A 26,815-nucleotide genomic window follows, 5' to 3' on the forward strand; every position below is an offset into this window, starting at 1 on the left:
GCTAAATGAGTTTAGTTCCCAACTGTTTTCTTCCCATCTGTCCTATATCACAAACGTCTGTATATATAATTTACAAACGTTTCTGCTCAGGTTCTGGCATCAACATGGATAACGTTCACTACTACATATCGTTGGCAAGCTACCGCTCACCGGATGGTTCGGTCGAAGCCGGTCAGCCCGTCGTGAAACAAAGCAAAGGGCAGGTGCGTTCAGCCGCCGACGATGCCAACGTTCGTTGCCAGGCGACTCTCGCTCTTGGATGCTGCACTGACAAAGATCCAACTCTGAGAACACTGACGGTCGAGAGGATTACGGCTAATCTTGATGATCGAGATCGATTGGTCCGAGAAGCTGCTTCGAGGGCTCTAGGACGACTGAAGGCGGTCAGAAGCGTTCCCAAGCTCATTAGTGTTTGGTAAGGATGACTGTGAGACTCAACTGTTGTAGACGTAGATTGTGTGGTTGGATACGGAAGACCAGATTGGATACTTACCAATGTATACGTTATTAGTGATTCGATTTTAATTTTATTTATGTATTTAAATAAGGTAAATAATTTTATTTAAATAAAATAATTTAAATGAAACTAAAAAGTATATACAAATACATTGAGCAAATAAAATTAATAATTTTATTTAAATAGAATAAATAAATTATATACAAATAAATAAATTATTTAATACATAAAATTATTTATTTAAAATCATTTATTTAAAATTATTTAAATATAATTAATAATCTTAAATACAATAAATAAAATAATTTAAGTAAAATAAAGTATGCAAGTAATGTTTAATTTCTACCTTTTTCATTTTTTTATTTTTTACTTTTTAATATTTATATTAAATAATTTAAGTAAAGTTTAGAATGGCTAGCATGAACGGTCAAGTATTCCTCCCGGGTTGATGCAACCCTTAGGCATCTTTTTCATCCTCTCGGGCAAATCCCAGATCTTGTATTTCAAAGTGAGAAATACATTGTAAAACAGTACATGAACTGATGTGTAAGACCGAGCCAGACCCAGCATTCTGCCCACAATGGTTGGAGGTAGTCGGGCCTGACTATCACTCAACAAACACCGACCATCACTCAACAAACACCGACCATCACTCCACCTGTTCCAAACACCACTTTATATCTTAGCTAATGGTTTACTTGCTCCAATGGATGGCAGACGTCTAACCATGTCATAGTCTACACGTAAGACTGTGCAACATAGTTGCCGACTGTTGACAAAAGTTGCAGCTTTCATTGTCTGCTCCTTCAGATCATAGACCATCAACGATGCAATACATTCGGTTTGTTGCTTTTTTGTCAGAAATAAACGACACGCCTCTTCTAATGCAGGTGATACCCAACCATCACTCCGAAAATACTGGCAGAACACGCAGACCTGGATGTACTTGGAGCCATGAAGAGTACTCCGTGTGAGAGTCAGTACATGCACGAGTACCGTGAATCTACCGGGATATGTCAGGGTACATGCCATTAGTGATTACATGGTGTTGTGTCAGTGGAAGTAGTGGCACCAGTTCGTGTCGACTTGGTGGATGACAATACATATTGTGCATGTCCAGTCGGGACCAACCACTTTAATTAAGTTAGTGTTCTGTCCAGGATTTTTGAAGTGGTGGTCAGGATCAGCTGCATTTTCTTGGGGGCGTGGTTTATTTTAGGGCGTGGCTTACACGATCTAGACAAATTCATTACTACAAAACAAACAAATATTTTTAATTAATTAAGTATTTATCTCCTAGTTATGTCTAAATATCTTTATGCCTTTTCTGTTCCCTTCATCTCTGGTAGAGAGCCACTACTTACAACCCTTCATTGATATCATTACTGCTTTCACTGAGGCTGGAAGTCTCATCAGGTTGCAATCAATGACGTTTCCGGGGGGGAATACTTTAGTAACAACATCTTGACTGGACACCTTGATGATATCAGGGGGGGAGAGAACACCACCCTAGTGCCCTGAGTGATAAATCCTACTATAGATGGTATCACAGCAGGGCAGGTCTGCCGTGTGTCACAATGTAAACAAAGTGCTTACCTTTCAATAGACTTCTAAACTTGACATGCTTATCTGCTTGGAGCAAGTAAAACTAGCTAAAATATAATGGTGGTCAAAACATGCTGAGTGATGGTCGGTGTTTGTTGAGTGATGGTTGGGCCTGACCACCTCTGACCACCATGGGCAGAACTGTGCTTAGTAATACTGGCCAGACTCTTTCTAATTTTATAAACAAATTTGTGCTAAATAGTTTATTAATTAATAAATATATAGATAATATAATTGTATTAATTAACTTGTTGGTGTTGATTAATGCCTAACACAGTGTACAACAATAGACTCGTACCCAGTCCTTCTCCTCGCGCGCTCCACATGTTTTGGCGCGTGCTTTTTGTGTCCGCGCGAGGAGGACTGGGTACGAGTCTAGTACAACAAGTGAAGTCACAAATAACATTGGCGATCATTAATATTAATGAGTGTTCAAAAAGTGGTCATCAAGTTGTCATTTGACGACTAACTGAGTTCACGTGACCACCAATTATGCCAACTAGGTTGCCATCCTGATGAATTCACTCAAGTTATGGTGGACCCAAGAAATTTGTTTCATGCTGTAGAGTAGAACAGGTCCGACTGAGAGTGACACCTCTGAAGTCCCGGAATTTTATTTAATTGCCATACCAATCTGTATCATTATTTGATATTAACAAAATACATCTAAAAGTCCTAAACTCCTTGTTGACTGAAAAAAATTGTGAGGTTGCCAAGATGACATCTACGTCTGCCATAAGATTCTAAGTTAAATAAATTATTTAATTAGTGTATGCCAGCAAGGCGTAGGTTTCTATGCAAACTGACTCTGCTATTGTGTACTGTAGGAGAAACGATTTTATTCATCCAGTTCGAGTGGCTGCCCGAGAGGTTCTTCTCAAGTTGGCCGACGAGTTTGCTGAGGCCAGAGATGCAATGGATCTGACAGAGAAACTACAAGGGGAAATGAACGGCTACGTGTAGTAGCACAGTTGCCTGTCTGTTCGACGCAGTATATATATATACACTCAAACTTGCTCTTTTAGTGTGACTTTTGCAGCTTGCGCCGGAAGTATCAACTGCTATGTGTGATCTAGTTTGAGAGGTCTCTGATTTTCCCGATTGATTTCTATGTGATGAATGCAATTTGTGTTGCAAATTTGTCAAGTCTAGTCTGAAATTGTTTGCGATCGACGTCGCACACAGGAGCAAGAATGACAAGTAACGTGTACTCTTAACAAATTATACGGGAATCCAACATTTGCAACGCATACCCCGTATGTGGTAATCTTTGGCTGTAACTGCCATTGCATATTCAGTTGAATATATAGGCACTAAAAAACTTATGATCCACAGCAACGTGCGTTATGATACCATGGTATACCATCACGTGACTGCAAAACGAAAGCTGTTTAATTAAGTTTTCATTTAATTAAACAGGTTTAATTAATTAATTAATTAACGCTAATGACAACACGCTAAATCTTTAAAATTCTAGTTTATAATAGTTTTCAACAACAAAAGCATAATTAATATATTACATTGATATAAAACCGTAATTACGTCAAAATTTATTATTATGTATGAAAACAAATTGCTACTAGACCAAAAGTATTAATTAGTAATAAAAAGAAGAATACAAAAGTTTACAAAGTTGCTCTAAGTTTGGCGCAATGTGCAGTGTGGACAGCGAGGTTAACACTCTACGCATGCTCATTAGGTACGCCTCTCTCTAAGTCTCAACACAGCTAGACCTCAATCTCTAAACACGTAAGCCATCTTCTCTCTATTTCGTCTGTTCTGCGTTTGATACGAAGCACCATCTCTCTCTCTAGCCGGCACCATGGCGCTAAAGCGAAACAACATGATACCCAACGCGCACTTCCACAAACACTGGGATCGGCGCGTGCGTACGTATTTCGACCAGCCGGGACGCAAAAAGCGACGCCGTCTGCTTCGTGTGAAGAAGGCACGAACCATAGCGCCTCGACCGTTGGCGGGTCCCCTCAGACCGATAGTCAGGTGCCCGACCTTCAAGTACAACTGCAAGGTGCGCGCCGGTCGTGGGTTTACTCTCGAGGAGCTGAGGGCTGCGGGTATTAGTCCGAAGTATGCGCAGACGATAGGAATTGCTGTGGACCATCGGAGGCGGAATAAGTCGACGGAATCGTTGCAGGCGAACGTGCAGAGGTTGAAGGAGTACAGAAGCAAGCTTATTGTATTTCCGAAGAAGTTGAGCAAGCCGAAGAAGGGCGATAGTGATGTGAGTTTGTCGAATGCACGAACTTTTTGTTCTATGGTGTGTGTGTGTCTGTGTGTGTTTGTCTGTCTGTCTGTCTGTCTGTCTCTGTGTGTGTGTCTGTCTGTCTCTGTGTGTGTGTCTGTCTGTCTCTGTTGTGTGTCTGTCTGTCTCTGTTGTGTGTCTGTGTGTGTGTGTGTGTGTGTGTGTGTGTGTGTGTGTGTGTCTGTTTGTGTGTGTGTGTGTGTCTGTTTGTGTGTGTGTCTGTTTGTGTGTGTGTGTCTGTTTGTCTGTCTGTCTCTGTTTGTGTGTGTGCATGCGTGTGTGTGTGTGTCTGTCTGTCTCTGTTTGTGTGTGTCTGTTTGTCTCTGTCGGCTTCACTGTCCGTCTGTCTGTCTCTGTTTGTTGTGTGTGTGTGTGTGTGTGTGTGTGTGTGTCTGTCTGTCTGTCTCTGTTTGTTGTGTGTCTCTGTCTGTCTGTCCCGGATGTTGGTATCGTTGTCTTCTACTTTGTATTGTGCGGGAAGACGGTTGTCAGAGGGCCAAGAGAGCAGGAATTTCAAGTCGACGTGTGCAGCTTCGGCTGCTACCGTCCCAAGGAACATCGTTGCCCGTCGGGGCCCCTTTCTTTGTCATTCGTGTCCACGTGTCTTCAATGTCATCTCCTTTGTTGGTGCTCTGTCTTCCTTCTTGTGGATTATGTCACTGTCTGCTGTCGGCCAAGGTTGTGCACGCATCTTTTCCTTTCTGAGCTTAGCATCCGCCTTCATCTCGCAGCTGGATGGTCTCCTGTCATCATTTCTTTGTCCCATCATCTTCTTGTGGCTTCAGTTGGCGTCTGCTATCAGTCAGGGTTGTGTATGCACCTTTTTTCTGCTCTCTGAGATTGGCGCCCGCCTTCGTCTCACAGTTGGATTGTCATTTGTCGCCTACTCTTCATCAACTCATTTTCTTGTATCAATGTTTGCTCTAGATGGTTTAGTATTTGATTTTGACATTATCCAAGTCCACTAATGTTTTAAAGTATTTCACTGTGAAGGACTGGTTCATCATAGAAGTCTAGGATGTGTACAAGTAGAGGATCTGTAACAATAGAATAATCTGTCTGTTTGTCTGTCTGCTTCACTGTCTCTGTCTGTCTGTGTGTGTGTGTGTGTGTGTGTGTGTGTGATCATTGCCTGTTTATAGGCCGAGGAACTCAAGTTGGCACAACAGTTGGGTGGTCCTCTGATGCCCATACAACAAGTATTCCCTCCCAGCAAAGCTCGCGAGATCACCGACGAAGAACGAAAGATCAGTGTGTTCAACTCGATGCGTGTAGCTCGCGCTAACGCTCGTCTAGCCGGTGTTCGAGCAGTGAAAGCAAAGAAAGCAGCCGAGGAAGCAGCGCAAGATCCGCTCAAGAAGAAGTGACGACAAGAATTGTAACTATCGTACGATTATGCTACCTACCTCTATTGTCAATAAAAGTTACACCTGACTTACCAATTTGTATCTACTGATGCTTCACTTGTCACATTATCGTGACAAAATCGGCTGGTGGTTCGTAGAGTCAAATTATTGGCGTTTTGATACACTTACAACTATCAGACAATTGGGTATACATCTGGGGCACTTTGTTGATCACAAAGGGAAGAAATAGTTACAGGGATAGTGGCAGGGATGTAGCAGGCGGTCCGACGGGCCAGGCATTTTCAAAAAGTTGAGTTTTGTCTTGGTGTTTAAAGTAAACTTCCGGAATAGGATGTAGCTGATTAAATATATTAGATATTTTACATCTTTAGACTCGTTCTGCCTTTGATGTTCCCGGATTCTCTCATTTTAAGACGAGAGAAGCTTAGAATGTCGGGGGGGGGCAGACTGGCAGAGCAGTACACACACATGCACATGTGCGCGCACACACCACACACACACCACACACACACCACACACACACACACACACACACACACACACACACACACACACACCTCTGAAGACTGGTGCTTGATCTAACACATCACTTCCCCCCCCCGGATTGCTATGGTAGACACCCACATCAAAACATGCCCATGATCAAGATGTGTATTGTCACGTGTATAATTCAATAAAACTAGATATTTAAATTTTTATAATTAACTAATCAACTAATACTAATATCTACTCATTGCCTAACCATCTTCAATGTTTGCTACAACTCGGTGGTTAATGGGTATGGTTGTTCATTTGGTAGGATTGTGTTCAACAAGTGCCTTATGCATTACACAGCAGTATTTGTCATAACTGTTCTACCATTGTGCCTAGACTTACAGTGTGGTACATATACTACACAGATGTAGGCTGTGTATGTCAATGATTATGAGTGCCACTTCAGAGACGATGCAGAAGACTGGAATTTCAGAAATGTATACAATCACCAATACCGGACACAAAACAAAGACACTACAATACTATTCGACAAAACCGGTTACCCGTTACACCGAATATCCCCAAAATAATCCTCTACAAAGCATATTGATTGATATCAATGCATTATAAATTGTGTTTGCTTCACACGATGCTATATATGTTTGTGGCAATGATATTATAATGTCGATCGTCTTCGGCGATGAGTGGCAGCACGGGGCTGTGCTCGCCGAGATCGTCGGGATACCGACTGACAAAGTCCTCCGCATCGACCTGAGACGGTCGAAACACTTGCAGTGTTGCCTTTAGTGTATGACCCAATAAAAACATCTCGATCTATAACAAAGTGTGACAAGTTCAATCGCTCGTTTGTTTCTGAATGTAACATTAGCATTGAGTGTAATATCGGCATACGTGCAAGACAAGATGATACCGGCGCTTCAAATGTTTTTCGAGACTAACTCTTTTCGAGGCTCCAAAATAATTTGAATTGATTTTTGAATTTAATTATTTTTAGGTCTTGATGTGCGATATTAGTCATTTTTTAGATAATTATTTTTATTTAATTAATTATTTTTATTTAATTAATTATTTAATCAAGCTGATTGAACTCTTTTAACGACGCTCATCACAATACAGTGACAAAAGCTTCCTGCCAGTTGACTTTCTACACAAGTAGTACATCGCATGGGAAGTAGTACTGGCAGAAAGTGGAAACTGTAGTTGAGAAGAGAAGTCGCTCACTTCTTGCTGAGTTTCCATCCTGAGCTAGCGGCCATTCTTGACAATGACATGCACAAAGTAGCAGCCCAGACAGCAAATTTTTTAGGCCAAAAAAATATATTAATTTATCCTATAATTTTTTAGTTTAAAATTTTTGGAAAAAAAGGTTACTCAAAAACATTGGAAGCAGCAGGTACTGTAGCTACCAAAAGGTCAGAAATCGAACGTCAGATAAACAGCTTTTTAGCAGCAGCACAGTTGGCATGATTTTCTACTACCGTGCTCGCTTGTTTATTACCCCCAGGGTTCAAGCAAGCCCCCAATCCCCCAACGTTGATCGAAGCTCTACGACTTTCACACCTCATAGTCCGTTAATTAACAGTGGTGTAACCAGAGGGGGTGGTCAGGGTATCGATCCGATAATCACAGACAGCCCCTGAATCTGCCCTGTTTTCTTCATCAATTAAACACATGTAGCATTCACACTGTGTGATGACATGCTGTGCCACTGTATGTCTACCGCCTCGAAACACACTTGGTTTCCAGTCAGTTGTCTTGGCCACCATGATTTGTCTATCTGCCACTATTAACGTGTCACGTACCTGTTCTAATCCTCCCGTATCGCCGACGTTGTTGAAATGGTTTCGTACCAACGTTTGCGGATCGGGCGACGTGTCGCGTGCGAACAGAATGAACACCCACACCGGAACGTCTTCGCCACGCTGCATTCGTCGATACAACGAAACCGCCTGCTCCAGCATCAGCAGCTTCATCGCCTCCATAATCGCAAAATCGATTTTCCGATCTCCATTGAATTCACGCAGCACGTACCTCAGACACTTCTCGCCATCACGAAATGTGTTTACATGTGAAGCCTAAATTTTGAAACGCATTAGATAAACAGTAAAATGTGACCATCACTAAGTGTCGTTCTCACTCTCAAACTAAGAACATCCAAGCACTGCTCCAAATGATCAATCACCTCCTCTCTTTGTAGATTTGCCATTCTGTTTGCAAAACTCCAGTTGCACAACCAATGGCACCCTCCCTCGTATAAACGCCTAGGCACCTAAAATAATGTTGATATCAATTCAATACATGCGATATACATGTACCCTAAAGTACAGTCAATCTACTCTTATACTGGATTTGCTCAAATAGTAACCCGTGGGTTACTATTTTAAAACTGCTTGGAACCACGGGTTACCAATCAAGCACCAGTTACCATTGTTTCAATGTCTGCTATTGGGGTTCAAGTTGAAGTAAAGAGCTATGCAAGTATTAGAGGAGCACACTGTTGATGCATGCAAAACTGTCAAGTTACGATAACTTCGATTCGGTTACCGGTAGTTTACTCAGTGTTTTCATCGTCAAAACCATAACGTTCTCATCATTATGATTTTCATCTTCTTCTGACTGTGTCTCTTCTGCCAAACTTGTTCCCTCTTGTTCGGACATCACTCTTGCTCAAAATGTACATGCATAATGTCACAGTCTCCGACATCCAAGGCATGAGCTACTAATCGAGCACAGATTACTATTTTTTCAAACTTATAAGATACACGGGTTACTATTTTTCAAACTAATAAGATCCACAGGTTACTATTTTTCAAACTAATAAGACCCACGGGTTACTATTTTCAAACTAATAAGATCTACGGGTAACTATTTTTCAAACTAATAAAATCCATGGGTTACAATTCTTCAAACTAATAAGACCCACGGGTTACTATTTTTCAAACTAATAAGATCCACGGGTAACTATTTTTCAAATTAATAACATCCATGGGTTACTATTTCTTCAAACTGATTAGATAAACAGATTACTATTCGAGAAAACATGGTAACGATATTCCTGTTTCACGCCCGAATATTGTCACAAGTGTAACATTGTTACCAAGCTGACTGTTACTTCAATGCCGTCCTACCTTCTTCAGGTCTTCACTCGCAAAGTGTTCCAACACTGGTAGCCGAGTAACAAACGCTTGAAACATCGATGCGCGGATGGCACAGTAATTGTCGCCTCGAATGCGACGAAGTTGAGTGCAACGGATGAACACCGGAATCATCTTGTAACCCTGTAGGAAAGTCGTTCTATACGCATTCCTGTAAATTGCAGTCGACAAAACGTACCTTCAGCATCTTCACAGCTTTACTCGTCGTTCCCTTCCATTCACAAGCAGCATAATCATTAATAATAAACAAATCACTGACTCCGTCTGGTTCTGTAGCGTTCACTTTTGTCTTCTGTTGCTTGTTGTGTGAAGTTGTATCAGTAACTGAAGGAGCAGTAGGTACAAAAGTTGACGAATGAGAAGGATCTGACCCCTGCATACTATACCCCACAATTCTACTTTCTGTTGTAGGTGCTGGACCTCTGAACCCGGGTGGTAGTTGGTAAGTAGACAGAGGGATATGAGGTTCTGATACTTGCTCAACGTTAGTGCTTTGTGAGTCCACAGACTTATTACGTATGCAAGTCTCTGATTCACGCACTTGGTCAGAAGTACAGTGTTGATCAGGAACATACGGATAATCTTGAAGAGGTTTTACTGCCTCATCTGGTGGCCGAGTTGGTGGCTGATTGTGTTGCCTGCTCCTGCTTAAATAAGGTGATCGATGACACTCCTCATTCGCTGTGGTTGCTCTCTTACTTTGATCAACATTTTGATAACGAGACTTATCCTGCAATGCATGCTCTTTTTCATCAGTAACATTTCTTCCTGTGTGTTGTTGCGCTACTCGTCCTGCACGCGAAGAATGCACTGCTGAATCAGACCCGAGATCTTCAGTTCTACGTTCTTGTGATGTTGACGATTCGTGTGATTGCCATGAACTTGATCGGTCTGCATGTGGAGAAACAGTTTCAGAGTTAGGAATCTTGTCTCTACCTTGCCACCAATCAGATGACTGTGGTGATGAATTACTATGGGTGTTGATTTTGATTGGAGGTCGATGCATCACGCTTTGACCATAGGCACTACCACTACGACCAGAATCTCCGGTAACTGTTGAAGAATTTGCTCCCGTTGGATACAGCAGCGAACTTCTAGAGATGCATCCTAAACGTGGTTTGTCCTGTTGATGGGCAAAATAGCAATCATTGTAAAACAGGAACTGATTTATACCCGTGGACACTAACTGCTTACCTTGGCTTTCCCTTGCGATGCTTGTGCTGAATGATCATCAGTACTTGCATACGTACAGATGTTAGTTGGAGGTCGACGACTTGATTGACTGTCAGTACTACCACCGGGTTTGCTACGAACAAAATCTCCGGCGACTGTAGATGTTGCCACTCTTGAATCTCTAAAGTTGTATCTTGAATGTATTTCATTCTTCTGATGGATGGAATAACAATTGCTGTAACCAGGAACTGATTTGTACCAGTGGCGCTTACCTTAGCCTCCACTTGCGATGTTTGTGTAGAACGATTTTCCATATTTTCTAACTGCGATCGTTGATTATGACTCCTCTCCAACATGTGACTGTCATCTCGATCATCAATTGGATGCCTCTTCTGATCCCAGTCATCAGATTTGTGGTTGTGAGTACTTTCCCTTGCTGATAATGAGCTATTCCTTGGATTAGAATCAACTCCTGAAGCTGCTTGCTGCTGAAACTCCAACCTTGCACTTTCTGTGGAAGGGTCTGCTTTTACAATATCTGAATCTTCACTATCCATAGTATAGTCTGACCTGCAACAAAATTCAACCCATTCCTACTGTATACTAAACACAATTGCTAATTGTCTTTATACCCATCTTGGACTCCTCCCTCAGCATCCTTACGTTTAGTCACAATAACCCACGACGGACTACTGCCAAAACTACTTGCTTCACTCATCTCCAAAGATGATGCACTGTTGCCATGAACTGGACAAATACGTGGAGGGAGCAGCTCATCATTACTGACATAAACAAGTACAAATAATGAGCAAAAATCATATCAAACAAATCAGTGTCACCTATTATGTTTAGAATCATGTGTCTTGTTTGAACTAGAATCTCCTTTCATGCGTTTCGTAGATTCGCTACCGTGACTCTCCATTTGAGAATTATTATCATCCAACAATGGTGAACGCTACAACCAACACACTTAATTGTTGAAAAATAAAAATACAGCATAAAAACAGTTTTTACAACAAGGAATATGAATAAGAGAAAACCACCAACATACTCTCCATTGAAAGGTTTTTCCTAGGCAACCCTTGACTTGCGACCACTATAATTTACAATTTGGCCGGTCACGTGACAATGTAGACTGGTCTTCATACTTTTTGTTTCTTGTACAGATATGACAGCTCATACTACAAGTCAAGTGGTGATGGCAATCTCATTCAAATCAAAACTACAGCTAACAGTCTCATATTCATTTCACTGTAGTCTGGAAGATACGCATGTACACTGTAGCCTCGCCCCAGACACAGTATGTCCCAGATGCACTACCATCACACCCATTACTGTAATGGTGATGGCAGGGCATTCAGGACTGCAATCCACACTGCATCTGGGGCAAGGCTATGTAAACTGTAGGTAGTGATAAAAGGTCTGAAATAGACCAAACAAATGACGTCACATCACTTCTGCATTCCACAAACGACTAGACAATCTGGCTTGCAACCAGACTTCCAAACTTGTAACCACAGATGTAAAATTGTATTGTAGAAAAAACACTTCTGTTCAACAGTTGCTTCACAATTATTCATCAATTCAAAAATGAGTTACCATAGAGAGCAAACAGTCAATTGCTCTTAGCCTCTACATTCTCTCATCGGCAATTAAAGACAACGACAGGCAAAAACTTCCACCAACTTACGTAATTTGTCAAACTTTAGCATAACGCACCAACAAACACAAACTACAAATTCTAGTAAAGTTTTATTGTACCTAGATGCCATCTATGACAGAATGCCATAACCCACATACCAAGCAGAGTGTGCTCTTTGAGTTAATCCTGGGGTGTCAGCTAAATATTTACGATAATCTCACAATTTTGATCTCGAACTTCCAATAGCAACATGAATTGCTTGATTGGATTTATTAATTTACCGTATTCGCCGGCAATAACGTCCATACCAAAATAACGCTCATGCCCGTATATACGCCCATGTGCAACAAGTCACAACTGTCAGCCCAAATAAACACCCATGCCCAAGTATAAGCCCAGGATACGCATGCGCAGACAAAACAAAATGGGTCCGCAGAACATTCGTCTCCATCTGTGTGCATTTGATGAGGTGGTGTCAGTGTTGAGTGAAAGTGCTAACTGCTAGACTCATGTCTTCATTGCAATTACCGACCCTGATGCTTTTGACGAGTTTCAGGCTGACCACTCTGATTTGCATGTGTATACATATATAGTGTTTAGTTTCTGCATGTACGCTGATGCTGTACGGATACCAGTACCTTTTTGATCTTGCAAATGGAAAATTGCAAGCATTTATGGTATTGCTGTCTTCAAGTATTTAGATGATGACTGGCCAGCATTTTGCAACCATGTATATGCCTGGGACCAAACTAACGCCCATGCCCTAGCATGCGCCCAGAAAAAGTATTTCTTTCTGTATGCCCAGGGCATTATTAGGGGCGAATACGGTATTAACATATTTGTCAAATTTAATGTGACCAAAATATAACATGTCAAAATGTAAAAGGTTCATTATCTTAGGGTTAAACTTTCACCCTGAGTGCATTTCATATTGATATGTCAACATCACAGAGATATTGTGCTTACAGGTAGACAGACAAACACACAGATATCATACACAGACAGGCAGACATACAGACAGACACACATACAGACAGACACACAGACAGATAGACACACAAACAGACACATAGACAGACAAGCAACCAGACATACACACAGACAAGACAGGAAGACAGACAAACAGACAGACAGACAGACTGACTAACTAACAGCTCTGAAACAGTACAACTTCGTTGCGCTGCATGTTCTATGAGTTACATTAGGCCCCTATTTGTTCAATGTCTGTTTCACATCACCCGCCCGCATCCGAACGACAGGGCAGCACTGATTTCACCGTTATGCCATTATTCATGTAATGCGCATGTGCAATACGACCAGAGCACATGGCATATGTCTGAACTATCTTCTGTGTCTCATTTCTTTTAATTGCACAGTGTCTGCTCTTCTTACCTACATGGTTTACTGTAAATATTCAAGCAGGGTCGGTAGAGCCCTCCAGATGTTGGGTGGGCCAGGCCTTGCTTTGCTAGGCTCCACCCACTTGACAACTTTTGACTAAAGCCATAGAGCTAGGGTGGGGCCTGGCTAAAGACAGCGGTAGTAGAGGGTAGTCTAACTACTAGTAGTATTGTACTCTGAGAATATTTAATGACACTACCTGCTGTAAACTTTCGAATTATGGTTGGTTTGTCTCATCTGTAGAGATGACCAATAACTAATTTATTTAATCACCTATACCATTTCCAGAAGTTTTCGCCAAACGCCTGTTGGTAGAAGTCCCATTTTCCAAGGATGGGTGGGCCATGCACCTGGCCCCCTACTCCCCCGCCCTGTCAAGAAAGAACTTCAGGACCAGAACCAAACACAGATCGTCCAATAGTTGTTAATTAAAGTCACTCTAGCTGTCATTTGCATGATGATGTCTAGAGTTTGTATTACCTCTTGCTGCCTTGAGTATTATTAATACTCTGCCCGCTGCATTCCAGTGTCACGTGTACATAGTGATATTGGTCATAAAACGCCCGCTGTGTCAGCCTGGGTGATGGGTGATGTGAAACAGACATGCAACACTCTCCTACCCATTTACCTCGATCTTGTATGTTCAGCCACATTAGCCATGCCCCAATTGTTTTCAGTTTCATGTTCTTACCTCCGGACTGCTAGACTTCACCCTCCAACGCTCAACTTTCAGAAAGTTCCTGCAACTTGGCAGCGCGTTCTCCTCTTCAGGTGACAACGTACAGAACAACCTGTGATACGCCTTTGCCCGACAACGACGACAAATAACAAAAACGACGACCAGAACGAGCACCAGCGTGCCCAACAAAACAACTAAAAACAGAAAACAAAGAGAGATAATAGGAACTAGCTACTTTCAAGCGAATTCAAAACAACATCGACTTTACTAAGCATTGCACAGGGTTACAGTTAACTGGCTCTAGCTGTACATGTAGAGAAGGACGTCACGGTCTATATTTACATATTTACTTAGCGGCCGTCTATCCGGAAGTGCGACCCAGCACCAGAGCAAACTGTTTGTTACCTAAAGCCAAAAACTGTTCGCCTTGAGGTCTGTATTCTGGTGTCGAAAGAGGTTCACTAGAACTCATGTGAATGACTCATCGGTAACGCAGCACCAGTCATCACAAGATAAAAGAACGTGGGCGTGGCAACAATTAGTTGATATCAAATCGCTGAGAGTTGAGAGTTTTGAAAATCGTACAGCGTGAGGTAAGCTGTGTAATCTAGTGGAATGAGCTAGAAATTGACGTGGCTGATGCGAATACATTTGATACTATTTGTGAGGCGAGGCATTGCAGCTGATTTAATGACGTCAGTTTCCTAGTTTCGCATTGGATAGACTGACGTCATCAAGTCATACTAAATGTCATGTGACTTGGGCAGCAATTCTATTGTTAGAATACATGTATTTTGTTTTTAATTAATACTTTTATTCTGCTTAGCAGAGAAGCAATCCATGTACAGACGAAAGCATGAATTAGTGTGTGTGTGTGTGTGTGTGTGTGTGTGTGTGTGTTTGTGTGTTTGTTTGTTTGTGTGTGTGTGTTTGTTTGTTTGTGTGTGTGTGTTTGTTTGTTTGTGTGTGTGTGTGTGTGTGTGTGTGTGTGTGTGTGTGTGTGTGTGTGTGTGTGTGTGTGTGTGTGAACATGAACCAGTTTAGTATGGGTGTACACTGTATTGTCCGTATATGAGCTATTGTACTGCATATGTTTACTGTTCTTGCATGGACACTTGTAGTCTACTGTTAACTTACTGAACACTTCCAGTCACTACGTATAGTATCTTGTTTTTATGTCCAGTGCAAGTGACACATCTACTCACCATAGGAGACTGTCCAGCTCAGTATTCTTACTTCTTTGTCATCTAGAGAACTGCAGTGGAGTTGACTGTTACTACTCATGTTTATCATTGCTTATGTCTCTTTCATTGTGCTCCTCGGTGGATGCATTTTACTTCATCACTATATGTTTAAACGTCATCCACAAACATCGATCAACAACCCAGCCTTCGTCACGTTTCAACGAGGCTATCTTCTTGTCTACTACCTTGCAATAATGGCAGATTGGCTACAGGGTCCTTATCTATACAAGCTATACTCGCACTATGGATTTCTTGAACCTCAGATAGCTGTTCTCTACGTCTGTGGCTATGCATCGAATGTCTTGTTTAGTACGTTTACTCCACTAATGACACAGACTTTCGGACGAAAGAAGGTCATCATATTCTTTACACTTGTCTATTCGGTCTGCTGCATTACAAAAATATCGAGAGTCTACGGAGTTCTTATTGTCGGACGAATTTTGGGTGGAGCATCTACAGCACTGTTGTTCGCAGCTTTTGAGGCTTGGTATGTCCACGAACACGTCGATACCAACGAATTTCCTCAAGAATGGTTAACCGATACGTTCTCTAAATCATCCCTTGCAAGTGGAATAATAGCCGTTACAGCCGGGGTATTGACAGAGATACTGACTGAATGGTGGAGTCTGGGGCCAGTGGCCCCTTTTATTGCAGCAATACCTTTTTTGGTTGCTGCCGGCGGCATCGTTCTTTCACAGTGGGCAGAGAATTATGGCACATCGAAGGTCCGTTTCAAGCCAATGTGCATGGAGGGCTTGAAGCACATCTTATCTGATGTGAAAGTACTATTGATCGGCTTAGCGCAGTCTCTCGTAGAAAGTGTAGTGTGTGTATTCGTGTTTCTTTGGACACCGGTACTGTCACCAGCAGGTCCTCCGTTAGGAATTGTGTTTGCGAACTTCATGGTGAGTACGATGATTGGAGGGGTTGTCTGCTCATTGCTAACTATCCACCAGTGGAAGCCGCCTCAGATACTACTGCTTGCTACATCTCTTGCCTCCATTGCTCTTTTCGCGGCTGTTGTATTTGCTTCTCATCCACGAGTCTCATACTTGGCCTACTTAGTTCTGGAACTCTGTTGTGGAATGTACTTTTCTTCAATGAGTCAAGCAAGGAAAGAGATCTTGCCCGAGCCACATCATACTGCCGTTTTGAACTGGTTTCGTGTGCCCCTAAATTTGACTGCCGCCCTCGTTATCCTTCTGCTTCACGATACATCCAGCGGTGCTCCAGAGATATTCTCAGTCTGTACTGTGCTAATGGGGACTGCTGCTGTAGTGATTGGTCATTTTGTATGGAAATATAAGCAAACTGAGGCGGAGTCATCAGACAAAGTGGATTCTGCAGACATATAGAATGTGTACAACAGCTTTTGTAGATTGTATGGCTGTTAGGGAGACGGTCATCCAGCATCATATGGCAGTTGGATATAAGTCATTGATATCAATAGAAATGCTGTTTGACATGTACAGTGTACGATTTACTACGTCTAACTAATTGATGTCTACCATTTGTTAGCTAAGTCCACGTTGTTGTTTGTATTTTCTGTTTATTGTAGGCACTCATTAATAGATTACTTGTGTGTACTTTAATAGCTGCATGTCTCACAGAAATGGTTGAGTTAGTTGATTGTACCTTATTAACAACATGACAGACCATACAAGTTAGTTTGGAACTACAAGAATATAAATGGAATATCTACAGTTAAATTATAGCATCAATTTGAAATACAAAATATGTTAGAACGTTGACTTCTGTCTGTTGGTATATGTTTATACTGCATGAGGTTTACATATCTTTGAAAATCAACATGAAATTGTTTGTTTTTTGTTCTGGCTGATTGTTTGCTTGCTAGATCGTCTGTCTACTTGCCTAGAGTTGTTTGCTGATTTTTGCTCATTTGTCTCTCTTTCTGCCTACTCACTGACTCTTCTACTCAACCAGGCTAGGCTATTTTTCTTCTCTACAGAGAATTTATTGATTTACTGATGTCTTTACAGGAGGTAGCATGTGTCGTCTACGATCCTAATAGCAATTTGTTGGGGTACCTAGACAATTTGACAGGATTTTTGATAGAGATGACAGACGCGATGTCCTTGGCTGCTGACGGCAATTAGGGGCAGTTTGATGGTGAAATGCCACACGATTGATGGCAGAGCTGATACACGTGTGTGTGTGTGTGTGTGTGTGTGTGTGTGTGTGTGTGTGTGTGTGTGTGTGTGTGTGTGTGTGTGTGTGTGTGTGTGTGTGTGTCACTACAGTACAGTCGGAAATCTTTCTAAGATGGTTAGGACGATTCAACTCTGAATTGAAACCAGTGGATTCAATGTGATACATCATATTCTTTAGCTGTTTACACTTGGCTTATTGATAATTTCAATATATTTGATGCTTGATTGCTACCTAGCACTGTCTTCTACTTCTATGAAATCAAATTTCTACTAATAAACTTTCTCGTTTGCGTTACAGGAATCACCAACATGAAGAACTCTGTTGCTCATGTCATGGATATGCAGTGAATTTACGTCTAGAACACAGGGTAGTTGCCCATGGCATGCTACAATATTCATCATAATTTGATACAGGTACGTTAGATGTAATTAACTGAGCAGTTCAACTGTTTAGCTGTCTGCTCATTCTAAGATTTCTTGTGGTATCATTATGGTTTATATCATGTATGTGAATTACTTTAGGTTTTATTTTATTAAATTATTTAATAGCTGTTTTCTATGTATTCACTACATGATTATGTATGATGTACATGCTGACCACTCTCTGTGTCAGGTGGGAGAAGAAAACGACTGCTGTTACACGTACAAGATGACGATCATCTGTTACAAGTCAGAAATTCAGACTTGGTTCACTGTGTTTGAAGTTTTAGTTCAAACATGACAAGAAAAAATTGTATTAAACTTGCACTTTAGGTAGATTGTTCTTATCATAATTATATATGGATCATATCAACTCATATGGAATAGTGACAATTATTTACCACTAAAATGCAATGTCAATTCTTTCAAAGTACCACTCCAGTACAAGTAAAACTAGTAACTACGAATACTTTCATCACTTCCGTTTCGTTTAGTACTAGCACAAGCTTGACTAGTCATGACTCCTCCTTCTGGTTAAATGCATGGCTTCACGAGGACTTGGCTTAGCTCAGAACCAGCCAGATTAGGTTCACAGTGTAACCAATTGCAGACGCCTCAACTCATTTGTCAACAAGACCTTTCCTTGAAAAGACAGTGGTGGATCAACTGTTTAGCTAAAAACAGCTCATTTGAAATTATTCAGACTAACAATTCTATTTACCGCAATTTCTCTAACGAGTTGTTTTCCTCCCTCACAATGAGTTTGCACATGCTTATAATTAATAGTTAAAGCTAAAGCTAAAATAACAACAATCTTGTACCGAAAGAGATGCTTGTAGATAGCCTTTGAACTTTGACAGTCAGTAATAAATCCGACAATTTTCCTACTGAATCCGTTAACGTCGGCGACATGAGTGACTCCAAACATAGCAAGTTTTTTATTTTGATTCATATGCAATTATGGCCAAAGTAATTGGCTTTGTAAGGAATAGGATTAATTAAGCAAGGTAGAAGTACCTCTGGCTCTAGCTGAATGGTAACTGGGGCAAACGTTGCGCAATGTCCTTCCAACTCTTTCTTCACTGCAAAAGATTTCTCTAGAATGCAATAAACCGTGCATGGTTTTGCGTCCTACCAACATAAGTGTGCAATAATTGACATGTATCACAATGTAATAGCAGCCCCAATTCTGGAGGGGCAGCTTCTAACGTGCTTTAGCCAAAGTACGTCTGCCACGGCTTGCTGAACTTCTTTCTCTAAATCGTCATCATTGATCAGACCACGCCTGGAAATGCTACATTTTCGCATAAACGACGAATAGATCTTTCCGAATAACCGCGTTGTCTTGGATTTCTTTTCACTAGCTCTCTAGATAATTACTGATTGCGGCGTGTGTCTCTCCCTCATTTATCGTTTGCTCAACTAAATCTTTAGCATCGCTCAAAGCCATCACATGTACATGCATGTACACGTGTACCGAGCGCAAATTAAATCCAACATTTCTCTAGACACCTAATTTCGGCGATTTATCTAATTACAGGACTGTGGTGTTACCTAATTAGCTAATGAATTAACAGAATTAGCAGAGCGCTATCAATTACAGTAGGCGCTATTCACGTGGTCCCGGATGTAAATCAATTTTCAATTTTCAATTGCAAACGAAAATGGTTCCTGACAATGTGAATTCAATATTCAATTCCTGTTTTTTATTCTATTTAAAAAATAGATTTAGCAGTCATTGCAGACTATTTTGGTAGAATTCAATTTCCAAAACCAAAATTGAAATTGAATGGACGTTTCATACATTGAATGTCTCGCCAGTCGATTCAGTGTATGAAACGTCCATTCAATTTCAATTTTGGTTTTGGAAATTGGATTCTACTAAAATAGTCTGCAATGACTGCTAAATCTATTTCTTAAATAGAATGAAAAAACAGGAATTGAATATTGAATTCACATTGCCAGGAAGCATTTTCGTTTGCAATTAAAAATTAAAAATTGATTTACATCCGGGACCACGTGAATGGCTCCTTGCGGTAATAGACGATATTTGGGGGCAGAGCATGCGCAATCTCGAGGGTAATACGCACCTTTCGCCGATCTCGCTGTACACAAAGTCCACGTTTCCGGGTCTGCTTCTGAACCGTAGATCATCTTGCCGTTGACTAGGCTTTGTAAGTAAGTTCACTACTTACCATTTCGTGCATCTTGTGAGAGACTTTGCCTGCGTAGAGACGCGTACGAAGTCATTTCGTGAGTACGTCTTCTCAAGGGTAAGAGACTGCAGTTCAAGCTGAAGTCGCCTGATTCACATTCTGAACAGATACACGTGGAGTGGAAAGACAGACTACTCATTTCTTAGCGATGGAAGTTCTAGCAGGTGAAGATTTTGCGGTAGGGGAACCCATTCGGGGTAACCGAACGTGACGCACTGTATGGCTGAATTATATCAATAGGACTACTTGTTTTCCCCATCTAGCGTTCCTGAACTGTGGAACTGTGTACTTTGTCGAACTAGAGTCAACAAGAATTCGTCTAGCCTATTCAACCCTTCACGGAAGGCGGTGATCTCATGAGCTTACATCACTTGATGTGCCTTGGCTTGATTTTTGGTTTCCTATACAGAGTAATAGTCTTGGCTGCTGGTTCAATCCAACTCCACACTGTATCAAGCACATTTCTCAACACAAAACCTGTGTAAAACTTGATTTTATCATTTGGCGGTGTGTTGAGCGATTTCTTGCGACTCAGATGCAAGGTCTTACTCGAGAACTCTAATTCTTTTTTGAAGTTCCGCTATTTCATTTGCTTGCTGTTCAATTATCTGACATAAACCATCAGCTTCAGCCTCAGTGACATTTTCGACAATCAACATCTTTTCTTCTCTAAGATCACTAGCTAGACTATATTGAATACACGTCTTGATCAACTGCACTTGCGAATAACGTAGAACAGCCTCTGCTTTCTGATTTAGACATTACAGCTATGAAATAGCTAGTGCGTGTGTGTTGTGTTACTTTAGACATAATAACTGTTGCTGGGACTTGTAGGCTGGCAGCTAGTGCTAATAGACCGACTGTAGTGTACGTGTACTGTACTCTGATCTGCGTCAGTACCTATCGAGTGCAAGTTATCGTAGTAACATCTTCGACTTGGCCCATCACATAAATACAGAAGCAAGCTAGACTGCCCAGAAGCACGCGGAACGTCCTATGATCCTACATGTCTGGTTACCCGAAATGGGTTCCCAGGTGGCATGATTTCACTCACTAAAACTAATCCATCACTAGACAATGAGTAGTCTGTGCTTTTACTCCACGTATATCTGTCTAGAGTGTGAATCAGGCGACTTCAGCTTGAACAGCAGTCTCCTACCCTTGAGAAGCCGTACTCAAGAAATGGCTTCCTACACGTCTCTACGCAGATAAAGTCTCTCACAAGATGCACGAAATGGTAAGTAGTGAATGTAGTAGAGTAAGGGACTATGGGACTACCCCTAGTACTCATTAACATACATATAGACTATGACACTATATAGTACTTTGTGTAGTCTGGTATAGTATTGCGTACACACTGTAAGCGAGCTGCAATAGAACAATTTAGAGTCGGTAACGACGCAACAGTGGCGACGAGGATGGCGAGTGCAGCCGAGAAATTGAAACACGGGTTGTTGGGCGAATTCCGAGCAGGAGTAGAAAGCATCGACGAAGACAAGGAAAGGTTCGAGCTTTACTGCCTGGCAAACGCAGTACCGATAGGAGACGAGCACGTAGCTCGTAGGAAGGCAATCTTTCTAACGTCTGTGGGTGCGTCGACCTACAGTTTGTTGCGGACCTTGGTACGACCTCGCCAACCGCAAGATTTGGAGCTTGATGATATCATTCAGCAACTGAGAAATCACTACGAGCCAAGGAAGATTGTCATAGCCGAGCGATTCCGTTATTACAAGAGACAACAGAAAGAAGGTGAGACTGTTGCGGTGTTCTTGTCAGAATTGCGTCGTCTAGCTAAACACTGAGTTCGGAGACAAGTTGTCAGTTGCGTTGAGGGACCAATTGGTGTGTGGATTACGAGTAGAAGGTCCGTGACCCTTCCGGCCATTTCAATTTTCAACTTTCAATTTTTAATTTTTAAATTTCAATTTTCATTTTCTATTTTTCAATTTTTAATGTTTTGTCAAAGGTTTTTAATTATTTTGTTGAAAAAATTTATCTCGGCAAGCAAATTTTTATTTTTCATTTTTGATTTTCATTTTACATTTTTCATTTTTCGTTGTTCTATCTTTGATTATATTTGGTTGAGTTGAATGTCACAAGAATTGAACGCAGCAAAACGCAAAATGAAACAGCCTTGTGCGAATTACGCAGCAGGGAGTCTGGGGGAACGCGTGCCCTAGTCATGACTCAACGCAGTAGAGAGTTGTTTTTCATTCCAACGCCTGCTGTGCTGATTGGAAGGGGCGGAGTGAATCTTGACGACTTCCGCCCTATGACGATCTCTTGCAATCTCCGCTCTAACGAGAAGGGAATCTCCTGCTTCCCCAAAAATAATCAATCTCAGGTGCGATCAGCCATTGCTGATGAGCACAGTACATATGCATGGTATATGAATTTATCTATTACCACATATAGCAACAATCTAGCTAAATCTAAAACTCAACAAAATTTAGTAACTATGCTAAAGTCGTTCAAACTCAACTAGGCTTAATTAATTAACTACCATGCATTTTATGCAGTACACACAGCAACTAGAAACAAAGATGCGCGGTTTGCTGTTCTACACACGCGCGCCTACGTGCAATTCAATCAATTCGCTCAATCGATCACCTCGGGAGAATCTTGAGCTTGTGTCCTTGCGGATGGCTCTCTTGTCACTGCAGATCTAGACCTGCGTAAGCCGGACGACTGGCCGAGTACCTCGGGTAGCTCAGACTCGGTTGACTCTGCGCCGTCACCGTCGCTGTGAACGAGGCTACTACCCACTAGATCACTTACTTGCTTGCCCAGCTCTGTCAATTCGTCCAAGCTACGGAGAGTTACGCAGAGTGGACCGTCATCCCATGTTGTATTGCAGAGAGGGCAACGTCGGCCACTTGTGACTTGCCACCGCTCTACGCACCGCTGACACCCAAGCCACTGCCGACAGCAGGTGGTGATGTTTGCCGGAGGTCTTTTAGAGAGGTGGCATATCTGGCACTGAAGAACCTTCGCTGTCGTTTCTGCCAGTCTTCTCGATCACTGAGAACGTCGTCTTGGTCGCTCTTGTGCATCGATCAAACGATTCATTTTGTCCTTTACGTTCTCCAAACGATTGTGCAGTCGATCCAGACTCTGCAATACAACATGGGGTGACGGTCCACTGTGCCTAACTCTCCGCAGCTTGGACGAATTGACAGAGCTGGGCAAGCAAGCAAGCGATCTAGTGGGTAGTAGCCTCGTTCGCAGCGACAGTGACGCGCAGAGTCAACCGAGTCTGAGCTACCAGAGGTACTTCGCCAGGCTTACCACTTGGTTAAACGGGTTCTCCATAAATGACGCACGTAATTCTTCTAAAATTCACTATAAATCTATTACGCAGGTCTAGATCTGCAGTGACAAGAGAGCCATCCGCAAGGACACAAGCTCAAGATTCTCCCGAGGTGATCGATTGAGCGAATTGATTGAATTGTACGTAGGCGCGCGTGTGTAGAACAGCAAACCGCGCATCTTTGTTTCTAGTTGCTGTGTGTACTGCATAAAATGCATGGTAGTTAATTAACAAGCCTAGTTGAGTTTGAACGACTTTAGTATAGTTACTAAATTTGTTGAGTTTAGATTTAGCTAGATTGTTGCTATATGTGATAATAGATAAATTCATATACCATGCATATGTACTGTGCTCATCAGCAATGGCTGATCGCACCTGAAATTGATTATTTTAAATCGTCCTAGGGCGGAAGTCGTCGAAGATTCACTCTGCCCTTAGGCGCTTCCAATCAGCAGCACGCGTTGGAATGAAAAACGACTTCCTACTGCGTTGAGTTATGACTAGGGCACGCGTTCCACCAGACTCCCTGCTGCGTAATTCGCACAAGGCTGTTTTATTTTTCGTTCTTGCTGCGTTCAATTTTCGTTCTTGCTGCGTTCAATTTTCATTCTTGCTGCGTTCATTTTTCGTTCTTTCCGCGTTCAATTCTTTTGACATTCAACTCAACCAAATATAATCAAAGATAGAAACTTGAAAATAGAACAACAAAAAATAAAAAATGAAAATCAAAATGAAAAATAAAAATTTGCTTGCCGACTTACATTTTTTAACAAAATAATTAAAAACTTTTGACAAAAAATTGAAAGTTGAAAAATAAAAAATTAAAATTAAAATTTGAAAATTGAAAATTGAAATTTGAAAATTGAGAATTGAAATTTGAAAATTAAAAATTGAAATGGCCGGAAGGGTCACGGACCGCAGACACCATCAACAGCAGACCACGAGACGGCATTTAGCATGCAAAGTAGTAGCAGTGGGAGGTCAAAGACAGCACAGTCTGATGTGAAAGTATGCTACAGATGCAATGGCAAGGGCACGTTCCTGATAAGTGTCAGATGAAATCAAGAGAGTGCTATTTATGTCACAAGAAGGGACATATCGCAAAAGCCTGCCGGAGTAAGAAGCAAGGCGATTTTAAGAACAGGAGCGGAGCAACGGGTACCAAGAATACAAAGTACCAGAAACAAGCCACGTTACAAGTGGAAGAAGAGGAAGTATGTTCACTTTATGGTCTGGGAAGTCAGGATGCAGTCAAAGTCAATATGACTGTAGCTGGACGAGAATTAGAGCTGATTGTTGACACGGGTGCAACTATTACCGTGATTCCCAGGGAGACCTATGAGAAACAACTATCTCATGTCAAACTCCAGAGCAGCAACGTGAAATTACAGTCATATTGTGGACAGACATTGTCTGTACGCGGAGAAGCTGTAGTACCAGTACGCTACGGAGATCAAGAAATACGAGGTAGAGTAGTTGTTGTCAATGCTGCAAATAAGCCAGCAGTGCTTGGCAGGAATTGGTTTTCACAACTCAAGTTGGACTGGGCATCTTTATTTAGCTTGAATGTCCTGGATCCCGTACACGAGTTTCCTGAGTTATTCAAGGAAGGAATGGGAAAGCTGCAAGGAGTGCAAGCGAAAATTGCTTTGAGTGCCAATGCAAGGCCAGTCTTTCATAAGGCAAGACCAGTACCATTTGCGTTACAAGCTAAAGTAGATACTGAAATCGATCTCTTAGTCAGAGAAGAAGTACTGACACCTGTAGATCAGAGCGAGTGGGCTTCACCGACAGTAGTGATGAGGAAATCTGACGGCAGTATCAGATTGTGTGGTGACTACAAAGTAACCATCAATGAATATTTGGGAAATATTGAGTATCCCACACCAAATGCTCAAGATTTATTTGCTACTTTAGCAGGTGGTCGACGATTTACCAGGCTTGATCTAAAGCAAGCTTACCAACAAATGGAAGTGGATAGCGGGAGCCAAGAGTATTTAACCGTAAATACTAGGAAGGGTTGTTTACTTATACCAGCATGCCTTTTGGTATACAAACAGCACCGACTATTTTCCAGAAAACGATGGATATGATATTGTCTGGAATACCAGAAGTTTGTTGTTTTTTCGATGACATCCTGATTGTCGGTTCAACTGATGCTGAGCACGATGCAAGAGTGCGGCAAGTATTACAACGCCTAAAGCAAAGAGGAGTCCGGCTAAAGAAGGACAAATGTGAATTTGGTCAGTCTGAGGTGACATACTTAGGTCACAGGGTAGATCACGAAGGTCTGAAGCCTACAGAAGACAAGGTCAAGGCGATCAGGGAAGCACCTGAGCCAAGAAGTGTGACTGAGTTGAAGACATTTCTGGGGCTGTTGAACTATTACAGCCATTTCTTACTGAATCTGTCGAATACTCTACAAGCATTGTATGAATTACTTCAAAATGGAAAACAGTGGAGATGGACAAGGAAACACAGGGCCGCATTCAATGCAGCAAAGAACAAGTTATTACAGTCTGGTTTTCTTAAGCACTATGATTTGTCTCGACCAGTCAAGCTCAAATGTGACGCATCCCCATATGGAATAAGAGCCTGCTTGAGTCACGAGTTTGAGGATGGATCGGAGAGGCCAGTGGCATTTGCTTCACGGACACTGTCATCAGCAGAAAAGGGCTACGTCCAAATAGAGCGTGAAGCACTGGCAATCATTTTCGGCGTTCGTCATTTCCACAAGTTCCTCATTGGTCGAAGATTTACACTAGTGACAGATCACAAACCTTTGGTCAAAATTCTGGGACCTAAACAGGGCATCCCAGCGTTAGCAGCAGCAAGGCTGCAGAGGTGGGCACTAATTTTAAGTGCATATGAGTACAACCTGGAGTATATGGCTGGAGAGGAGAATAAGGAAGCAGATATGCTGTCCCGACTGTCAATGGAAGTGAATGTCATAGACCCTAACCAGGAATTGTACCATGTAGATTGCTGTGAAAATCTACCTGTAACAGCAGCAGAAGTAGCACAAGAAACTAAAGCAGATCCAATTTTGAGACGGGCATACCAGTATACATTGTCTGGATGGAACTGGAAAAGTCACATGGATCCAAGGTTACAACCCTACTCAGGACGGTCAGATGAACTTAGCGTTGAAGAGAACTGTTTACTTTGGGGAACACGTGTGATAATACCGCAAAAATTACTGTCAACAGGATAAACG

The 26,815-nt window shown here is 41.7% G+C and overlaps 4 protein-coding genes and 2 long non-coding RNA genes across 8 annotated transcripts in view; 5 read left to right on the top strand and 1 right to left on the bottom strand.

The window, feature by feature from the left end:
* Nucleotides 1–3,213, top strand: part of LOC134181578 (uncharacterized) — an 8,404-nt gene extending 5,191 nt beyond the window's left edge. For both annotated transcript variants that reach the window (XM_062648847.1, XM_062648848.1), the window contains 2 exons: nt 91–415; nt 2,890–3,213. In XM_062648847.1, coding sequence (XP_062504831.1) covers nt 91–415; nt 2,890–3,025 — 461 coding nt within the window. In that variant the 3' untranslated portion in view covers nt 3,026–3,213. The remainder of the gene's footprint in view (nt 1–90; nt 416–2,889) is intronic.
* Nucleotides 3,214–3,748: 535 nt separating this feature from the next.
* Nucleotides 3,749–5,767, top strand: LOC134181052 (large ribosomal subunit protein eL13-like). Its single transcript, XM_062648250.1, has 3 exons — nt 3,749–3,811; nt 3,877–4,304; nt 5,468–5,767. The coding sequence occupies exons 2-3, from the start codon at nt 3,885–3,887 to the stop codon at nt 5,690–5,692; spliced, it is 645 nt and encodes a 214-aa protein (XP_062504234.1). The 5' UTR covers nt 3,749–3,811; nt 3,877–3,884; the 3' UTR covers nt 5,693–5,767.
* Nucleotides 5,768–6,648: 881 nt separating this feature from the next.
* Nucleotides 6,649–14,760, bottom strand: LOC134181270 (uncharacterized). The gene is made up of 11 exons (XM_062648515.1): nt 14,643–14,760; nt 14,250–14,431; nt 11,355–11,470; nt 11,148–11,297; nt 10,788–11,085; nt 10,537–10,728; nt 9,521–10,465; nt 9,316–9,465; nt 8,325–8,456; nt 7,990–8,262; nt 6,649–7,000 (listed from the first exon to the last, which is right to left on the bottom strand). The coding sequence occupies exons 1-11, from the start codon at nt 14,707–14,709 to the stop codon at nt 6,809–6,811; spliced, it is 2,697 nt and encodes an 898-aa protein (XP_062504499.1). The 5' UTR covers nt 14,710–14,760; the 3' UTR covers nt 6,649–6,808.
* Nucleotides 14,761–14,773: 13 nt separating this feature from the next.
* Nucleotides 14,774–16,946, top strand: LOC134181271 (molybdate-anion transporter-like). Of its 2 annotated transcripts, none has more exons than XM_062648516.1 (2): nt 14,774–14,830; nt 15,421–16,946. In XM_062648516.1, exon 2 carries the CDS (start codon nt 15,520–15,522, stop codon nt 16,834–16,836), a length of 1,317 nt encoding a protein of 438 aa, XP_062504500.1. In that variant the 5' UTR covers nt 14,774–14,830; nt 15,421–15,519; the 3' UTR covers nt 16,837–16,946. The 2 variants fall into 2 exon arrangements, with proteins under 2 accessions (XP_062504500.1, XP_062504501.1); XM_062648517.1 differs by having other exon boundaries at nt 14,809–14,830; nt 15,489–16,946.
* Nucleotides 16,947–17,310: 364 nt separating this feature from the next.
* LOC134181272 (uncharacterized) lies at nt 17,311–18,600 on the top strand. Its single transcript, XR_009970116.1, has 3 exons — nt 17,311–17,648; nt 17,951–18,066; nt 18,266–18,600. It is a non-coding gene; the product is annotated as an uncharacterized LOC134181272 (long non-coding RNA).
* Nucleotides 18,601–20,177: 1,577 nt separating this feature from the next.
* LOC134181594 (uncharacterized) lies at nt 20,178–21,158 on the top strand. The gene is made up of 3 exons (XR_009970177.1): nt 20,178–20,246; nt 20,305–20,636; nt 20,698–21,158. It is a non-coding gene; the product is annotated as an uncharacterized LOC134181594 (long non-coding RNA).
* Nucleotides 21,159–26,815: the final 5,657 nt, after the last annotated feature.

This window comes from Corticium candelabrum, chromosome 6, assembly GCF_963422355.1.
Source record: "Corticium candelabrum chromosome 6, ooCorCand1.1, whole genome shotgun sequence".
NCBI lineage: Eukaryota > Metazoa > Porifera > Homoscleromorpha > Homosclerophorida > Plakinidae > Corticium > Corticium candelabrum.